Raw genomic sequence first — 19,833 nt, forward strand, 5'->3', positions numbered from 1 at the left:
TCTGTCTGGTCAGGTCAGCATATAATTTTCCCAGGTGCCGGTCAGGTCTGGGTAATCCCAGGTCAGGTTTCGGTCAGGTCTGATGACTGATCCTCACAGGTCGAATCAGGTTCAAGTCAAGTCAGATCAGAATTAAGTTAATCCAGCGATCAGATCTTTTTCTGACACTACTACTAACAATGAAAGATTTATTGGGATCTCCCATGGTCCATGACACACTATGATTCTACCCGATATCTATAACCATAATTTCACTAGAAACCAATCACAAACTTGATCAGATTACCCAAATTGCCTATTCTTTTTTATTTTAAAATTGAAAATGGGTAGGTATTAGCACAAACGGACCAACTTCTATAAACCCAAATCTCAAATCTTATTCACAAAACTTGTACCCGTTTCCTGACCCGATTTTTGGAAAATCAACCCATCTCTCTCCTCACTCCTTACTTGATTCCCTAAACCCTAACCCCCAAAACCCCATCTCTCCCAGACTCCAACACACAAACAAACCGTCATTCTCTTCAAATAACCGAAGTTCATCTTTCTTATCTCCTCTTCCTTTCCATTCTTTAATTCAAAGATGGTGAAACGGAGCAAAAGTATGCAAAACCCAACAACAACAACTAATTTGATATGTTTGTTAATCTGGGGGTTTAATTAATTATTCTAACACTGATTTAATTGTTGCAGAGAGTAAGAGTAACAGGGTATCACTGAAGAAGAAGTACAAGATTATTAAGAAAGTGAAGGAACATCACAAGAAGAAAGCTAAAGAAGCAAAGAAACTTGGATTGAATAAGAAGAATAAGGTTGAGAAGGATCCTGGGATTCCTAATGAATGGCCTTTTAAGGAGCAGGAGCTTAAAGCTCTCGAAGCTCGCCGTGCCCGTGCTCTCGAAGAATTAGAGCAGAAGAAAGCTGCCCGCAAAGAAAGGGTATGTTCATAATCCTATGTAGTTCTTCAATTTTTGCTGTTTGGGTATTTTTTGAATTCAATAGAGTGATCGAATGCTTGCTATAATCGTTACTTTTATTGGGTGTTTGATTGGTTATACTATAGCGAAGAAACACTTTTAATCGTTGATTTGAATACGGGCTTTTGTTGTTGGTGGGGAGAATTCATCGTTATTAGCGTAGTGATTTGTGGCGTGGAATTGGATACAGTGATGGAATAGTTGCAATAATCATTACCTTTATTGGGTGTTTGGTTATACTATGGTGACGAAACACATCTAATTGGGGGATTAAGGAGGGGGGTTGAAGAACGAATACGAGTGCCCCACCTCTAATATCAAAAAAGAAACATGTAATGCAAATAGATACATTGTTGATTTGATTACATGCTTTTGTGGTTAAGTATTAATCATTGTGTAGTGTGGGTAATTGATGAGTTATGTGCATAGTAATTCGTGGCATGGAATTGGATAAAGTGATGGAATGGTTGCTATGATCGTTATCTTTATTGGGTGTTTGTTTGGTTATACTATGGCGAGGAAACACTTATAAGTGTGAGATTGAGGAGGAGGGAAAACTAATGTCTTACTATAGGGTTCAGGAACAAAAACGAGTTCCCCACCCCTAATATCAAACAACATGTGATGGAAAATGATTCATGATTGATTTGAGCATGGGCTTTTGTTGTTGGGTATTAATCATTTGTGGGGCGCAGAGAATTAATCGAGTTATTAGTGTAGTGATTCATGGCATGGAATTGGATAAAGTGATTGAATGGCTGCGATAATTGTTATCTTTATTGTGTTTGAGGGAACACTTATAAGTATGGGAATAAGGAGGGCAACCTTATGTGTTACCATAAGGTTGAAGAAAGGAAACAAGTGCCCAACCCCTAATTCCTAATGTCAAACAACATGTAACAGAAATAGATACACTGTTTGATTGAGGATTTTTATTTCAATCTTAATTCGGCTTATGATGTATGCTTTAATAGATAAAGGATTTGAAACAAAATATTGTTTTCTTTGTGAGAACTGGTTATGCTCAATTTATTAATCTAGCTGTTTGGAAATGGTCATTTTTGTGGTAAGTTAATACCACTTAATCTTGGTAAAAGGGCTATGATTGATGAATTCGGCATTGACTAATGAATCTAAATAGTGGTCGTGCTAGAATTGTTGTGTTGAGGGCGGGGGTAATCGTAAAAACTGATACTTGTAGCTTTTTTATTCCTTAGCTACATCAGAGATTCTAAGGAGCGTATTGAGGGGGAATGAGTAGGGGGAGAGAGGAGAAAGGTGATATGGCATTGAAAAAGGAAAGAAAATGCAGGCGTGAAAAGTGCTCTTAATGCTATGCCAAGATCTGAACACAGGTTAAACACGTAATATGACTTAGCTGTATCATGCTCATAAGATGAACTTCTAACTTAATGTTTTCTGTTTGCAAACTGGAAAAGAATGTTAGTGGGTAGGGTGGTTAGGCTTCTCGATTTCTTCTATGCTAGGACTTTTGGTCGTCTGACATGCAGCTTGATTTAGGCAGGTTCTTTTCCTTCAACATGCTGATAGAACTTCCAACTTGCCCCTCTCCAGTCTTCAGGAGAGAGTGGTGTAGAGTACATTTTTTGTTGATTTGTCTTCATAGAAATGCATTTCCAATTTGAGCTTTGTATCTTTTGTTGAAAATTGGGCTATATTATGTTCTTTTTAGAGCTGATATGCTTGGATGACGCAAATTATGTCTTCAGGCTCAAAAAAGAAAGTTGGGAATATTTGAGGACACCAATGGTAGCATTGAGAAGCAATCTCACGAGGAGGAAAAGGAAGCAGACCTGTCTAAAGACTTTATTAAAAACCGAGGTATATAAAGTTAACAAGATATAGGAGTTTGCTACGTACTTGTGTCTATTTGTATGTTTAGGCTTTTCAGACACATATCCTTGAAGTAATGATTTTTTTTATCTTTTCTTTTATTTGCAGATAATTCTGATAGGGTATTTTACAAGGAGCTGGTTAAGGTCATTGAAGTATCTGATGTCATTGTGGAAGTCCTTGATGCTCGCGATCCCCTTGGTACCAGATGTGTGGATATGGAGAAAATGGTTCTGAATTCGGGTCCCACTAAGAAGCTTGTTTTGCTCTTGAATAAAATAGGTATGTCTTTGTTTTAGCTCTTGGATGTTTTGTTTAAAGACCAGCAGTCCTTTACTAAGTTTGAGTTCTCTGCCTTTATCATAGTTAGATGCTCTGGAAAGTTACTGTGCTTTCAAAATATTTCTATGAGCTGAATCTTATACTCCGTTATTTCTGGGAGCAAGTAATACTTAGTAGCTTTGGGCATAAATAATGAAATATGGGTGCCAAAATCATGAATTTTATGGTGAATTCTGTCTTTCATATAAGACCTTGGTGCCTTTGAGGTGGGTTCTTTTTGTCTTCAGCCCAGTAGTTTTTGTCTTATATTTTGGTGACATTCCCATGGTGTCATTTTACTGCAATTCATTATGTACTCAGAAATAAGATTTAGAATTTTAGATGATAGTGTTTTCCCCCTTTTCGTGCTCTTTAAAATTTGAGTTTGTTTCTATAGAAGTATGCTGTGTTTTTCGCATGTTGACTAAAGTGTTGCCTATGTATCAGATCTTGTACCACGTGAAGCAGTTGAAAAATGGCTGAAGTATCTTAGAGAAGAATTACCAGCTGTTGCTTTCAAATGCAGCACTCAAGAACAAAGATCAAATTTGGGGTGGAAGTCGTCAAAGGCTTCTAAACCCAGCAACCTTCTACAAACCAGTGAGTGTCTTGGAGCAGACCCTCTTATCAAGATGCTAAAAAATTACTCAAGGAGTCACGAGGTAAAAACCAAGAAGACCATGGAACAATATTTAGAATGATAGCCACCAATGGCTATTAGTTGGTATAAAATAATTTAGTCTTATATGATCCTTAATAAGTCATCTGTATCATATAATCATCTGCTGGATCTTTATTGATTTGGGACCTTTGCAGATAAAAAAGACGATCACTGTTGGCATTGTGGGGCTTCCCAATGTGGGGAAGAGTAGTCTTATCAATAGTTTGAAAAGAAGCCATGTAGCCAATGTTGGTGCAACTCCTGGATTAACTAGGTCACTGCAAGAAGTTCATTTGGACAAGAATGTGAAGTTGATGGACTGTCCTGGTGTTGTGATGCTTAAATCTGCGCAGAATGATGCAACTGTAGCTCTTCGAAATTGCAAAAGAATTGAGAAGCTTGAAGATCCTATTGCACCAGGTAGTACTGTTGCCTATCTTCACTTGTTATTTGTTGTTATTGATGCAATTTCTAATTATGAAATAAGTAGCTTGGGTTTTTTTTCCTGCTGCTTTGCTGAAATACACATGAAAACATGCGTGAAAAGCTAGAGACAAGAAGGAGATTTTTTTGTGTTAAATGCATACTGCATTAGTTGGTTGAAGTACATAAAGAGAGAAATAGATAACTCCTAGTTGCTTGTTAACCTTTGTCTTTCTTTTTGCTCAATAAAGGTACTCTCTTTTGGTATGGTTGTTTGTGCCATAAGGGTTTATGTTCTTTTTGGTGGAGTTTCCATGTTAATCTTGTCTACAATCTACCATTGCAGTGAAGGAAATTTTAAAGCTCTGCCCTGCCCAAGTGCTAGTCACATTGTACAAGGTCCCTAGCTTTGATACGGTGGATGAGTTTCTGCAGAATGTGGCCTCTGTTAGGGGAAGACTTAAGAAAGGTGGTGTCGTGGATGTTGATGCAGCAGCAAGGATTGTTCTGCATGACTGGAATGAAGGTATGGTTGAGAGCTAATGAGTAATGACACTTAGGTCACTAGTTCAGAATATCTGTTTTCATTTAAGAGTTTTATTGAGAACTAGATCTGTCAAATATTTTTCCTTTCAGGTAAAATTCCATATTATACTATGCCGCCAGTGAGGAACCAAGGTGAAGTCTCTGATTCTGAAACCAAGATAGTTTCAGAACTTGGAAAGGAGTTCAATATAGATGAAGTCTATGGAAGTGAATCTTCATTCATTGGAAGCTTAAAATCAGTCGATGATTTCCAGCCCGTCGAGGTTCAACCAAATTGTCCGTTGACTTTTGATCAACAGATGCTTGAGGTTTGTGATTTTCTCTTTAGAAATTGGTACTTTGTTTTTCTAGTTGTTCACCACTTTCGACTTTTATGTTTGCCAATACAACTTTCGACCATTAATATCTTTTTTTTTTTGGAAAAAATCCATTAATATCTTTATTATCTATTAGTAAAGATTATAAGTAGTTAATGTTTTGAAAATATATAGTGGGACAAATGTGATTAATATTTTGCATAATATTATTAGTTCTAAATATGATCAAAGTGTGGCATGTGAATAATGCAAAATCTGAAGTACATTCAGTAAAGAAAACACTGGAAGTAGTTCGACTCGCATTTTCTTAAGAGCAAAAAGTAGAGAAAAATGTTGATATGTGTGTGAGCCCCAACTTAGAGTCCAAGTAGAGAGCTTAATGCTACCATGAGGACATCCCAAAGTTGGAAATTGAGAAAGTAATATGTGACTGAGAGAGTATTATATGATATTTGCTATTTTGCTTTGTGGGATCTACAAGGGAAATTAGATGATGTTTTACAAAGGTATGTAATTACATGTCCAAAATGGGAAATTGAGCAAGTAATATGAGAGGGAGAGAGTATTATATATTTATATGGTATCTGCTATTTTGGTTTGTGGGATCGACAGGGGAAAATAGATGATTTTTACAAAGAGATGTAACTACATGTGTCATTTTAAACAATTAGGATCCACAACCGTCATCACAGATCAATGGGGTTGATGATTTGAAAGAAAACGGTGATGATGAAATCATGGAGGCTGAAGAAGAGGAAACAGGAAAGACCAAGGTAAAAAGTACAGCAAGCAAACAAAATGAGAAGCTTTATGATGCAGAAGGGATGCTCAATACGAAAAAGAAGCGAGCAGAGAAGAAGAGACGGAAAAAAGCTAGCAAGCTAGGTGATGCTATGGATGAAAATGGTGATTATGATTTTAAGGTGGATTATAAGCGGGGAGGTTCTTCTATGAAAGTTGATGAAGATGAAGATGATGATGAAATCAAAGCAGAGGTGCCAATGGCTGGCGTAGAATTCGACGATGAGTGATTATATATGTCAAGTATATTTTTCTTGGACTTATTGGTTCACTAAAATTTTGGTAGTCTTATATTGTCAAACAAAGAAAAAGGTTGTAGAATGCGTAAGTTATTTTAAAATTATTAGTGTTATGCATAGATTTCCTCCAGAAAAAAATCAAAAATCAGTGGAAGTTCCTTGTAATGTATTATCATATTGATTATGCTTTCTGCATTCAACATTGCAGCCACCTTGCCTATTAGACTACAATAGATATACTTTTGAAAGATCACCGGGAGGAAAGATCTGATGGTTAAAATTATTGTGAGGCATGATTTTACTATTTTTTGAAGAAAGATAATTCCTTTATTTCACTCTCTCTATCTAGCACAACTGTTAGAAAGTCAAAGGGACAATATAAGTGTTATGCATAGATTTCAGGTTGAGGCTCATTTTGAGCTAGTACTCTCAAGATTGGATCGTTTCAACTTTCAAAAAAATTGGAAGTCGAGTTTTTTAAAATAGACCGATTATAGTTGGAATTGATGGTTTTAATTCTTTATTTTTTGGGGGGGGGGGATCACACCTTAACTCATTTCTTTTTTTCAAGCTCTTGTCAATAGTGTAAAACTATACACTAGTCATTATCATGAATAGGTAGAGGTGTGCATGGGCCGGGCCGGCCCGACTCGACATGATTTGGGCCCAATCTGACCCGTTGTCCGCTACGTGGGTCGCGGGCCTGTCGCGGTCAAGAAATTTTATTTCAGGCTCCCACCGGTACGAGCCCGCATGGGTCGAACGCTCATTTCTTTTCTTTTTTAGCCTAAAGCTGTCAAAAATACAAAAAACAACATAGAATACGGGCCAGGCCCACAGGAGGCGCGAGCTCGACCCGCGCGCCTGGGTCGAGACGTGGACAAAATCTAAAATTTTTAAGCCTGGCCTGGCACGACCCACCACCCACGGGCTCAAGCCCGGCCCGACCCGTCATTTCCCTAAGCCCGCGGACCGAGCTCGTGAACAGGTCCGCCCGACCCATGCCCAGTCTATGAATAGGGGTGTTAATGAGCTGAAATGGCTCGCAAACTATTCGAGTCATTGCTTGAAATTTTCTAGAGCCGAGCATAGGAAAGCTCGATTTGGAAAGTATGTGTGCACGCTCGAAATATGTTTTAGTTATATTATTTTTCATATTATAGAAATTAAATGAAAACTTATACTTACATTCTGCACAATACGTGTTAACAACTCAAACTAAATAGTCTAAACCTACTTATTAAATAAATGTAATATAATTTTTTTAACTCAAGTTGAGTTTTAAGGTAAATTAAACTTGAAAATTTAAGTTCGAAAAAGCTCGAGACTTGGCTCGAATTCGAGTAAAAGTCTTACGAGTCGAGTAACCCTACGCCCGATCTTTGTTCGGCTTGTTAACATTCCTAATCATGACATCATTCTTTACAGTGTACTTTTTCTTCATTATAGTTCAGCTATTTTAGATGTAACATGTTGCTTTTTTGGCGAATGGATTAAAATAATCAAATTTTGTATAAAAAAAAGCAGAGATAGTATATATAATTTCAATACATTCTATCTCCAATTGCATCCTGTTTTTTCATTCCAATATATTTTCATTCCAAATTAATCATCTTCTATTTTGAATTATAATCTCCACTCTATATCATGTATGCTAAAAATAAACATTTTCTCTGCCTTACATTAGTTGCCTCATTCTACTTTCTGGGTTGTTGTAATTTATTTGCCACATATTATCAGTGACAATTTTCTCACTTTATCTTTACACTCTAAATTTGGGCCATATAGGATACTTGGTTATCTATCAACTTCTTTCTCTTTATTTTGACTTCTCTAAGAAAATCTAAAGCAAAATATTTTGTGACGATTAATTTTATGGTAGAGGGAGTAGATAAAGTAGTACTACTATGAGACAGGGGAAATGAAGTATTTCCTCCGTAATGAAAGAAATGCAACAATTACCGTTTTGGATGTAACACAAAAAATGCAACACTTGAAAAATTATATTTTAGTAAAATTTTTTTGTCAAAATTACAAAAATGCCATTACTTTATAAACATAAACTCTAATACAAATAATCCTAATACTTATTAAAATTTAACTAAAAATCATTAAAATTTAATTATAAGATCTCACAAATCACCACCTGCCACTCATCACCCCCCTCTCCATCATCACCCCTCACTCATCACTCATCAGTCATCACAACCCAATTTTTAAGAGTGTTTTAATCATCAATATTTGTGAAAATGATATATTAAATATTCTTATTATGTTTAAGTTGGAACTAACAATATTCTAATACTATGTAAGTGTTGATATTGTATGCTATTTATATGTAGCAAGTAATACTTTCGATGCGTGTAATTATGAGTTAATTATTTTGTTAGCTTAATTATATAATTATATCTCTCAAAATGAAATGAATAATTTGGAGTTCAATTGGATATGGTTGTCTGTTAGTAAAGTATTATATTTGCAAGCATTTACAGAATTAAATGAGTAAGTTGTGCGGGAGACATTCGGATTGTGATAAAAAAAAATAAAATGCAAGATCCTAACTACCCCATGTTGGTTAATTGAAAACCCAAAACACCCAAGTCTTCATCTTTCTCTCTCGTGTTCCATCTATATATACTAGAATTTTTTGCACGCGATGCGTGCTTGAATTTTTTTTCAAATCAGAAACTCGATTTTCTTCGGCATAAGAGTCAAAATTTGAACATTTTAGAAAAAAAATTATATATCATCGAAAATTTCAGAAAATGTCATTGCGAACATAATAATATTCTGGAAATGCACGAATATTGTTAATCTAATCATGACCTATTAAGTTATTAGCGTTATAAATTTATTTTAGTTTTTTCCTTCTTTTGTTTTGAGCTTCTCTTTTGAGTTATAAAAAATTTATTAGATTGTAGTATTGTGTAGTTATAAGCCCATAATCGAATCCGCGCAACCTGTATGATATATGGCAAGAAATATTTTTTTTCCTTGACTGTGGCTGTGGGAACTGGATATGGTAACATCTTTTTGAGGGAAAAAAGGAGGAATACAGTTTGCCAAATACAGGCAGCTCTTAAATTTAGCAAAATAAAAAATACAAAGACTATTTTGTAATTTAGAAAGAGAAGGGGCGCAAAATTGACATTTCAAAAGAGGACACCATTGCTCCCCTTCCCTTATATATATTATATATATAATATATATATATATATATATATATATATATATAATATATATATATATATATATATAATCCAAGACAAACAAATATTATGCTGCCACATGTACTTTCCCCTCTCCCGTAAAATCAAACGAGACATTAAGCCAATAAAAATGTGTCTTTCAAGACTCGAACACGTGACCTTTCATTTGATATGCTAATGCAATAATCAAATATGTTATAATACTCATGTTGGTATTTGTAAGAGAAAAAAATCATTTGAAGATGTAGAAAATCATGAACAAGTGTTCATGTTTTGCAGAAATGAATGTGAAAGAGAATGAGAAAATAGAGAGAGAAAATCTTATTATTGTAAGAATGAGAAAATTGATCTCTATTACAAGCTAGATTACAACTTATATAATATTAATCACAACATCTTGTATTTAAGGTTAAAATACAAAAGAATAAATATATCAAAAATAGTTGGATTTTTCTACTTTTCAATTTCTCGTTGTACCCTAAGGTTTTAAAAATTTCATACGATGCCCTCAAATTGACCTTTTTTTAGTACACAATACCCCTACCACTAATTACACATCATTAATTTCATCTACTTTTTATAATTTGGTGGAACGAATCTAATTAGTGAATTATCCATCTAAGGGTTTAACTATGTATAAGTCAAATTAGTTCCAATAAGTTAAAAAGAATAAATGAAATTAATGACATATAATCAGCAGCTTGGGCATCATGCATTAATAAAGGTAAGCTTCAGGTACCGTATGTAATTTTTAAAAAGTTGGGGTACAATATAGAAACTGAAGAAACACAAGGGTATAACGTAGAAAAGCCGAAAATAGTTTGTTATAACAAACTAGCTGAGCTGGCAGTTAGTTAGTAACTAACTATCTTCAACAGCCCTCCTCAAGCTAGGGAGGATGATGCAACATTCCTAGCTTGGAACTTGTTGTATTCACTGTTTTAATGATGACAAATAATATATTTTTGAGTCTAGCATTAACAGTTTTAATTAGGATTTATTTATAGACTTAAATTATCTTTATGTTTTAATCATTGCACATAAATTAGTCTATATTCTTTTGTTAATAATTAATTTAATTATAACTTGTGGAGAATTGGTTACGAGTTTAACCTTGTCAAGTTATTTAAATTAATTATTACATATACTTGAGTATAACATGTTGTTAATTGTTTTGAACTAACCTAATTACATGAGATATTATTTTAAAGAACTAGTGGAAAAATTATCAAATGATCCGGTTAAAAAGCCCACAAATGCTCCGTATTTGACGCGTAGCAGACGTCATACGAGCATTTGAGCATTTTACAAATGCTCCGGTTGTAAACTGAAGCATTTAGTTTCTTAAATGCTCTGGTTGTGAGTAAAACCAGAGCATTTGAGCTTTTTTATATGGGTAAAAATCAACAAATGCTCCGGTTATTATGTAAAACCGAAGCATTTGATGCTACAAATGCTACGGTTTTCATAAACAACCGGAGCATTTGTAACTTTTGAATAATAAAAAAAAATTCAGCTAGCTACTACCAGCCAGCAGCATACGTATTGCCATTCTCTATTGCTTTCAGAGATACTATCCATGCCTCCCTCTAAGGCTTCTAGTAAACTTCTATGAGCAATTGTGCAAACCCACGAAGCATCCAATTACACAGAGAAGATGACATACAATATATGTCAGACTCATAAAATTTACAAAAATAGCCAAACCAATACTGATGCCAACAATCACATCAATTTCTTTAGCCGGGTAGCAATTAATGTGAGAATCTACATCTTATAGACCAATAATTAGTTAAAACTTAAAAGTGTATAGTAAATACCATAAACATAGACTTATTCATCCTACTCCTATCCTCACCGGTCCTTTGTCTCCTGAAACCATATCCAAAGCCCTAGTGCAAGAAACGCAGCACAAAGCAATATATAAGCAACTGTAAAGTGTATCAAACATCCTCAAATGTTGTCCAGTGGCTATCCTATCACCAATACTTTGCAAACGACTTTCATTTCCAATAAGGACCAACCTGTTAAACATTATAAATTGACAATTAAATCAACAATCCTAAGATAACGTTCGAAAATAAAGCAATAAACAATACCAAAATTATGAAAGCACGTATCTTATTTCACTAAGATATGCTACCGTTCTCTATTTGGGTAAAGGGGTCATGTTCGTGTTTGGTCTCATAGTTGAATTCAGGTAGTTCAAGAAAAATATAAATAACTATATGAAATGGAGGTAACATGACAATTCCATCAAATTGAGTCAAGTCGCGTTCGTGTTTGTGTCGTGTCAATATTGGTATGTGTTATGACAGAGATTTCTGGCTCTAATCCCAAGAAAGCTGAGATCATTTATACAAAGTTGCTAGCTTCTTGTAAAAAAAGTCCCCTCATTTTTCTTATAATACATTAGTACTACAGAATAATAAATAGTGTTACGCCTTTTAATCCATGTTTTTTACGTGTATTCATGCCCCTTCTACATCTACAATAACCCGTAGTATCAAAAAGAAAAATCAGTTATAACACGTGCGCGCACACATGCACACACACACACACACCTTAATGACCGTTTATTCTCATCACGCAAAAATAAACTCACCTCAATTACCGTTCCCAAGTACTCCAAAACTACTGGAATCTTCGCCTCTGCGGAATCAGTGTAGATCTGCAGAATAGAAAGGCATGACAGGAACAAAAACACCTATAGATTTATACTTTGCGGGCTACAAACAATGTTACCATGTTGTACGCATACTAGCAGAAATACAACAGAAATGTACCTTATTAATTAAACTCTTTTCAGAAAGTTTGAGAGACTCGTGTTCATCCTTGGCCTTGCTAAGTTTTATCCTGTCCTTGAGCACTCCCAGCTACATAGGAACATGAAAATATATGCAGAAATCAGAATATACTATATATGATAAGATTTTTTTTTTGAAAGGTATACCTGATACAGTTCTTGGTTGCTGAAGTAAAAAGTAGCAACAAAAAAGTTCACATAATCACAAATGATGAAAAGTAGGGATCAATGATGAGCTAGCAAGAAGAGGAAAATGGAAAGCCACGAGCCGTAGCCTGATGGTTAGAAACACACCTCCACTTACTGGGTCCCTGATATGAGTGCTTGTGAGGGTAGGTACGAGGCTCTAAGGGGCCATAGGGCAGTAAACTTGCTCTATGAGGCCCGAAAGAGATTGCCAGCGAGGGACGCAAGTCAAACTGTCATAAAAAAAGAAGGGGGGAGAATGGAGGTTTTACTGAAGAAAAATCCTAGAGCATCTAGTTTAACACATGACATTATTGAAGTTTCAGCGGCTTCTATAACATATATCTGCATCAACAATAGACTCACCACTGAAGAATGCATTACCTCAAGAAACAATGCCTTGATTTGTCTCAAGTCCTTTTCAGCCAAATCCAGAAAGACCTAATAATCAGCAAGTAAAGTCCTCAGGTAATTTATCAGTTGAATGGAGACTATTTATTACGCTAAAAATCGAATAAAATATAGAAGTATATAAGCTGACATAATTGCATCATAAGTAGGAACATATTGAGTTGTTGACATGTAAAACTACTCCGGAAATTTCTCAAATAACTCCAGACATCCTGACACTTACAATTTCTAAAATCATCCAGCAATCAGAAACCATAGAGTTAACACATTACGATCTCTCCCATAAAATAAGGTCATCCACATTAAACTTTGGCTAATATCAAGCCAAGGGAAAGTAAGAGCATATCTTTCGCTTAAAAAAGAACTTTTTTTTTTGGAGAACTAATTTTAAAAATGGTTATGAAGAGTAAAGATATTAAAACATAGAAAGAGATGAACACTAGAAAGCATGAACAACAATGTGGTGCAGCGAATTACCTGCTGCCTGCGTTTTACAGGAAGCTCAGAAAGAACATCCTTCTTAAGTCTGCGTATCATGAGTGTTCCAAACACACCATATAAGTTGGCAAGTCGTGGTGTTCTTAGTCCAAATTTCAGGGTTAAAGGGAAGTAAACTACTTGAAAACAGAACAATGAATATGATAGACGCGCTTGACTTCTGCTACTCACTAACATTTGTCTGAAGTACATCATTAGCTGAGATGATTGTTTTGCATGGCCTACAACATTACATGCATCACGATATTGAATAAGCATATGTATACATGAATAGAAACAGCTGGTAGGAGTAGAATATAGAGGATTCAGAATATAGATGACTGCAAAATGAACTCTAAATAATGAAGTCAGCACAGGACATCTACAAACATTTAGGGCAACTGGGTAGTCAGGCTAGTTTAGCCTGGGAAACTCGTACCGAGGGTAGATTATGACTGCAAAACGAAAAGCAACAAAATTTTGTCAATCTCACCATGCAAAGTAGCCCCAAAATAGCAAGGGAAAGAAATCAGAAGTATCAAATAGGTAAGTCAAAATGAATGGAGCCAGCAAGAAATGATTATTTTATCTAAAGGAAGAGACAACAAATATAATGCGGGAGTGTTCCATATTAACAAAAAGTGGGGAAAAGCAAAATTTATCCTTCACGAAATGGTTGTTACTATTTGTACGTATTAACGAACAGGAGAAGATTTGTGGGTTTGAATAGACAAAAATTAAGGGTGTTAGTTCTATGATTTGTGACCATAAATAAGAGAAGTAAAAAGTGCAATAAAAAGTTAGCAACAACAATTTTATCACAAAAGAGTTTCTAGAGTTCATCTAAGGCTTCATCTTCCTTTCTCAATGATGATCTCAGCGAACAAATAAGAATATGAAGCAGACACCAAACTATCGAGTTTTCATAAGACAAGATAAGAGGGGTAGCAAACTATAGAGTAAATCATGATACAAGAAATCATGAATTTCATAACACCATGCACTAGTATGACTCCCTAGACTAATATAATCTCAAATCCAAAACTAGATTAATCCTACGAAAAAACATGTTCTCTTACTAGACTAATCGCATCCCAACTAAAACTAACTCTTACAAAATAATATTCCCTTTAGATATTCTTAAAATACTTTGTAATTCAAAATAATCAAACTTGGAATTGAAAATCATAACGTAGTGATTCTCCAAAGCAATTTTCTTATAAATGGACATCATAAGCGAAATCAGACTCAAATCTAAATGGGTTCCAAAAAGAAAAAAAAAGATATACCACAATGAAACTTGATTTTGTGTCATCCTTTTAATAAGAGAGAGAATGTGAATGAACAAAAGCAAAAGGCACCGCCAAGAGCCACTATACAGCAACAATGCTAAGCAGCAGCAAAGTGAGGGCAACACCACTGGAGGCAACGACCCGAGACAGCAGAACCTTGCAGAAGACAACAACAAGGAATTCATATTTAAAAACCAACATTAAACAATGCTAAACTTCAACAAAATTTAAATTTGCAGAAAATCTGAAAATTAAATACATGAAAATGAAACCATATGAAAATTGCACATAAGTAAGATGGGGAAGGGAGAGCAGAGCTTTCATAAATAGTCAACTTAACCTCTAATAACAAGACAAGATCAAGAACTATAAAAAAGGGAGGGAGGAGATTCAAATTTCAAGGTACTGTTAAGGTTCCTCACCAAATTCTGCAAAAGCTGCATTAATTATTAACATTTTAATTACCTATTCAAGAAAACATGGCATATCATTTTAGCTTCACCACACTTAAGTGATTAAAAAAAGAACTACGGAGCTCTATCAATTATGAATTTTCAAAAAAAAAAAATAACAGAATAAAAAAGCAGAGCAAATTCTATGATTCTGAACTATAAACAATTCAGCAATGCTTTCAAATCAAAAAACATGATAGCAAGAAAATCACAATTTCAAATAACAGGAAACCACAAACTTAGAGAGAAAATGGTATATACGAAATGAAACCCTAGAAACTGAAAATTGAAATAGGAAATAGAAACACAAACCATTAATTCAGTTGCGTAAAGAATGGAAATCTCAATTAGTATCAACCTTTGATTTTCGTCCCTTAATATCAGAACCAACAACAAAAGCCAAACCAAACAACAACAAGAACAGCAAAATCAACAAGAAAAGTGAAGTAATCAGCGAAATAACAAAGAAAAAATAACGAAAAACCTTGACAATTGCATAAGTGGACTCATATGGCTAAAAAATCCGATCACCAGGCAGAAACGACCCAAGAACCTTATACACAATAAGAGCAACTTCTTTCCACGACCTTCAATAATTATCTTCTTCATCATCAACGTCGTTATCATCACCTTTGTCGTCGCTGATTATCGGATTTCTAGGGTTTTCAGTTCGCGAAGGAAGTTGCGAGAGAGGTATGATTGAGAGTCGAATTGAGGATAGTGAATGTGAGGGAGGCGTTGGAGAGAAGGGAGGTGAGGAATTAGGGATTTGAGGAGGTGAAAAAATGAGGCGTTGAGGGTTTTTTTTATAAAAGCAACGAGGAGATAATAAGTGGAGAGAGTATAACTTGAACTGGTTAAATGACTCAAATGCTCCGTTTGAACGGAGCATTTGACTAAAATGCTAAATTTGGCGTTCTTTTTTTCTTTTATTTCTCAATTTTGTAATTTCAAATGCTCCGTTTTTATGAAAACCAAAGCATTTTTAATGTAGCAAAAGAGCATTTTTCCACTAGTGAAGTAAGGTACCATGATATTAGATGGAATACGGGTTTGTTATTGGTATATATAGGTTGAACTGATCAGTAACAAACCACGCTAGCGAGAAGGCAACGAATTACAACTGATGTTCTTAGATTCTAGGGAGATTGGAAACTGACTGGCAGTCAGCTCCTAGAATCTAGGAGAGGTAAATAACCACCCAAGCAAATAACCCTCAACAACTAAATTCACGCTAAACATGGAGTGATGGCTGATTGTACGTGGAGTTAGCGGGAGAAGATAATAGATAAATTGGCTATATCAATAGATAGATCATAGGCCACTTCGAACATCCATGTCCATGTCTATGTAGTGGAGCAAAAATAGGAGATGAAACAACCCTCTATATATAGTTCAACCAAAACCAGAATAAACGAACAACTTTCCAGATTTATTGTCTTATTTATTAGAAAGTTTATTTCGGTTTTAATACTCATCAAAGCAATTATCCTTGTAATACTTTCGAGTGTTGGGTGAGTGAGATATAGAGAACAAAATCTTTGTAATCAGAGTGAGAAATAGAAAGAGAAAGAGAAAGAGAAGTCTTTGAGTAAAGTCAAGTGAGGAAAGTCACTTGTTCAGGGGGAACAAGGCGATTGGGAACTGGTTCCTAGCGGAACTGAGTGAGGATTGATTTATAATAAGCTGTAATAGCTGTTATAAATAAAAGGGCAAGGTTTCTTCCTAATGAATTATGGAAGAGAACCTTGTTAAAAGGATCTTCTTGTGTTCTCCCTTATTATCTATTCTCTTTATTAGCTTTCAAGTTTTATTATCCGCAAAAAGTTCGAAAATCTCCACAACTACAATTCACCCCCCCTCTTGTAGTTGATCTAGTGTTTATACTAGACTAACAATTGGTATCAGAGTCCGGTTCCTTCGAAATCAGGTAACACTGAGGAGCTAGTACCTGATATATAAGAACACTACAGGAGAAAAGCTGGACGAATGTTACTCAACCCAACGTCCACCCATGTTCAATGGCAAGCATTATCCATACTGGAAGAACCGTATGGAAATCTTCATTAGGGAAGAGAACTATCAAGTATGGAAAGTGATTGAGATTGGTGACTTTGAAGTTACCAAGAAGAATGACAAAGAGGAGCTGATCCCAAAACCCCTAGAAGAATTTGATAAAAAAGACTCCGACAAAATGGAGATGAACAACTTGGCTAAAAAGCTACTCCACTGTGGCCTTGGTCCTCATGAACACAACATAATCATGGGGTGTAAGACTGCAAAGCAGATGTGGGAACTACTTCAAATTACGAATGAAGGAACCAGTGAGGTGATAAAATCAAAGATCGCTATGCTCATGCACAAATATGAATTGTTTCAAATGAGACAAAAGGAGCTTGTTCAAGACATGTTAACTCGTTTTTCGAACATTATAAATGAACTTGAGTCTCTGGGAAAAATCATTACTCCAGAGGAACAAGTTCGAAAGGCTCTAAGGAGTATTCCCCAGGATGAGAAGTGGATGGCTAAAGTAACAGCATTGCTAGAAACCAAGGATTTCACTACATTCAATGTAGAGCAATTGGCAAGATCCTTGACGACTCATGAATTGCATCTAGGAACTCATGAAGCAGAAACGGTAAGAGAAAATACTATGGCTCTCAAAATAGATGATCAAGAAGAGTTAGAGACGGACGATGAAGAAGCTGTCATGATAGTGCGAAAATTCAAGAAGTTCTTCAATAAGAACTATAAAGGGAAAGTCACAAGGAAGCCTACCAACCTAAGCTGTCATAAATGTGGAAGTCCAAATCACTTTATGAAGAGTGTCCTCAATGGGACACTGAGAAGGGAAAAGGCAAACTCAAAGAGAGGAGCAAGGATCAACCAAAACTTTTTCAAAAACAGAAATGAAGAGAGTCATGGTTGTAGCATGGGGTGAATCTAACTTTGAGGAGGAACATGAACAGACTGAAGAAGAAATTGCTCACTTATGTCTTATGGCTAAGACTGATGATGAAGAGAGCCATCTACACTCATGTATGTTCTAACAATATAGAAGAAGAGCTAAATGAACTTAACAAAATCCAACTTGTTAAATTACTGTTTGAATGCTTAGATGATTTTAAGGCATGTGTGTTAAAAAGGATCAACTTGAGAAGTCACTACGGAACATTCAAATTGGCTTTATACTTTGAAAACTAAAACTGGAAAAATATTTTTTGACCTTTTTGACAAAAATCGAAATAGTCAAGAAGCTTTCGAAAAGGTTAAAAATGAGAACTACATTTTAAACATGGAACTTGCAGAATTAAGACTCTTATTTCCTGAAGGATCACTTCCTTTAATTAGTACCAGGACATATTTTGAAAATTTAAAATTCGAACATGAAAAACCTTTAAGTGAAAATCAGGTACTAAAGAGGGAACTGGGTTTCTCTAGGAACAAATTGCCTGATCCTGTAAGTTGGATAAAGAAGTATCAAAACTAAGGAAGGTATGGAATAGGCTTTAATCACAAGAAGAAAAACAAAAAGAAAAAATATGTTGATTTGCCTAGTAACAAGGTATATTCCTACTGTAGGAACAGTGGACATTTTGTTTTTGACTGTTCCTCCAGGGAGGAACGTATAGAGAGAACTACATACCTAGTGAAATAGGTATGGAAAGAGAAGAACGATTTAAGTCCACAAAAGGAACCCAAGCAAGACAAGGTTCCTACCATTGACTAGTTTTGTGGGAACAGGCTGAAGTGAGGGGGAACAACCTATGGTTCCTTGATAGCGGGTGTTCCAAGCATATGACTGGCAATCAATCCAAGTTTCTCTCACTTTCAGCATACCATGGAGGAACAGTGACCTTCGAAGACAACCTAACTGGTAATATTGTACCTGTTGTTATGGTTGGTAAGTCTTTGTCACACTCCATCGGTAACATATTTTTGGTCGGGGGCTTAAAGCATAGTTTACTTAGTATTTCTCAGTTTTGTGATAAAGGAAATATAGTGAAGTTTACTAACGAGTCTTGTGTTGTAAGTAATAAAAGTACAGGAACCAAGATACTTGAAGAAATAAGGAAAGGCAATACTTATTGGTTGATCTCAACCTTGTTCCTAGGAACAATCTCACTTGTCTAAGCGTGATTGAAATCCCCTACTATGGCACAAGCATTGCGGTCATGCGAGCTTGTCCCTACTAAACAAACTAAATGGGAAGGACTTAGTGATTGGTTTACCAACTATTAAGTTCACTAACCGTGGTGTTTGTGATCCTTGTGCAAAAGGAAAGCAAGTGAGATCCTCGTTCAAATCAAAGAAGATGGTAAGTACACAAAGTCCACTTGAGCTGATTCATATGGACTTATGTGGCCCTGTACGTGTTCAAAGCAGATCACGTAAGAGATATGTCTAAGTCATAGTTGATGATTTTTCAAGATACACTTGGGTTATTTTTCTTGATAGCAAAGATTAAACATTGATGAATTTATAACTTTTGCTATGAGAACTCAAAGGATAAGTGGTTTTAAATTGAAGCATTTGAGATCTGACCACGGTAAGGAGTTTGAAAACTCCAAGTTTGAGAGGAAAAATCGGACTCTAGAGGACATGGCTAGACAATGCTCATAGCCAACAATGTTCCAAATAATTTTTGGGCAGAGGCAGTCAACAAAGCTTGCTATATCATCAATAGGGTCATGGCGAGACCCATCACCTTGAAAACCCCCTATGAGCTTCTCAAAGGAAGAAAACCCAACATCTCTTACTTTCGAGTCTTTGGATGTAGATGCTTTGTACACAACAATGGTAAAGATAATTTAGGAAAATTTGATGCTAGAAGTGATGAGGCTGTTTTCATTGGATGTGC

At 35.4% G+C, this 19,833-nt stretch overlaps 2 protein-coding genes across 3 annotated transcripts; one reads left to right on the top strand and one right to left on the bottom strand.

Moving 5' to 3' along the window:
* Positions 1-423: 423 nt before the first annotated feature.
* LOC104899431 (guanine nucleotide-binding protein-like NSN1) lies at positions 424-6,346 on the top strand. Its single transcript, XM_010686627.4, has 9 exons — positions 424-602; positions 694-938; positions 2,708-2,819; positions 2,940-3,113; positions 3,600-3,814; positions 3,969-4,233; positions 4,583-4,762; positions 4,873-5,090; positions 5,771-6,346. The coding sequence occupies exons 1-9, from the start codon at positions 584-586 to the stop codon at positions 6,128-6,130; spliced, it is 1,788 nt and encodes a 595-aa protein (XP_010684929.2). The 5' UTR covers positions 424-583; the 3' UTR covers positions 6,131-6,346.
* Positions 6,347-11,931: 5,585 nt separating this feature from the next.
* LOC125491959 (uncharacterized) lies at positions 11,932-14,693 on the bottom strand. 2 transcript variants are annotated; one of them, XM_057396334.1, is made up of 4 exons: positions 14,518-14,693; positions 13,229-13,470; positions 12,725-12,781; positions 11,934-12,224 (listed from the first exon to the last, which is right to left on the bottom strand). In XM_057396334.1, exons 2-4 carry the CDS (start codon positions 13,442-13,444, stop codon positions 12,090-12,092), a joined length of 408 nt encoding a protein of 135 aa, XP_057252317.1. In that variant the 5' UTR covers positions 13,445-13,470; positions 14,518-14,693; the 3' UTR covers positions 11,934-12,089. The 2 variants fall into 2 exon arrangements, with proteins under 2 accessions (XP_057252316.1, XP_057252317.1); XM_057396333.1 differs by lacking the exon at positions 14,518-14,693 and having other exon boundaries at positions 11,932-12,224; positions 13,229-13,547.
* Positions 14,694-19,833: the final 5,140 nt, after the last annotated feature.

This window comes from Beta vulgaris, chromosome 7 (genome assembly GCF_026745355.1).
Source record: "Beta vulgaris subsp. vulgaris cultivar EL10 chromosome 7, EL10.2, whole genome shotgun sequence".
Lineage (NCBI taxonomy): Eukaryota > Viridiplantae > Streptophyta > Magnoliopsida > Caryophyllales > Amaranthaceae > Beta > Beta vulgaris.

What these genes read in the sequence shown, in the direction of transcription:
- LOC104899431 (XM_010686627.4), top strand. An exon ending in ATTACTCAAGGAGTCACGAG is followed by an intron (nt 3,815 to 3,968) that starts GTAAAAACCAAG and finishes GGACCTTTGCAG; the next exon opens with ATAAAAAAGACGATCACTGT. An exon ending in TTGATCAACAGATGCTTGAG is followed by an intron (nt 5,091 to 5,770) that starts GTTTGTGATTTT and finishes TTAAACAATTAG; the next exon opens with GATCCACAACCGTCATCACA.
- LOC125491959 (XM_057396333.1), bottom strand. Translation starts at nt 13,507, where the DNA reads ATGCTTATTCAATATCGTGATGCATGTAATGTTGTAGGCCATGCAAAA. An exon ending in CTGTAAAACGCAGGCAGCAG is followed by an intron (nt 12,782 to 13,228) that starts GTAATTCGCTGC and finishes GCTGATTATTAG; the next exon opens with GTCTTTCTGGATTTGGCTGA. An exon ending in TCAAGGCATTGTTTCTTGAG is followed by an intron (nt 12,225 to 12,724) that starts GTAATGCATTCT and finishes GTTCCTATGTAG; the next exon opens with CTGGGAGTGCTCAAGGACAG.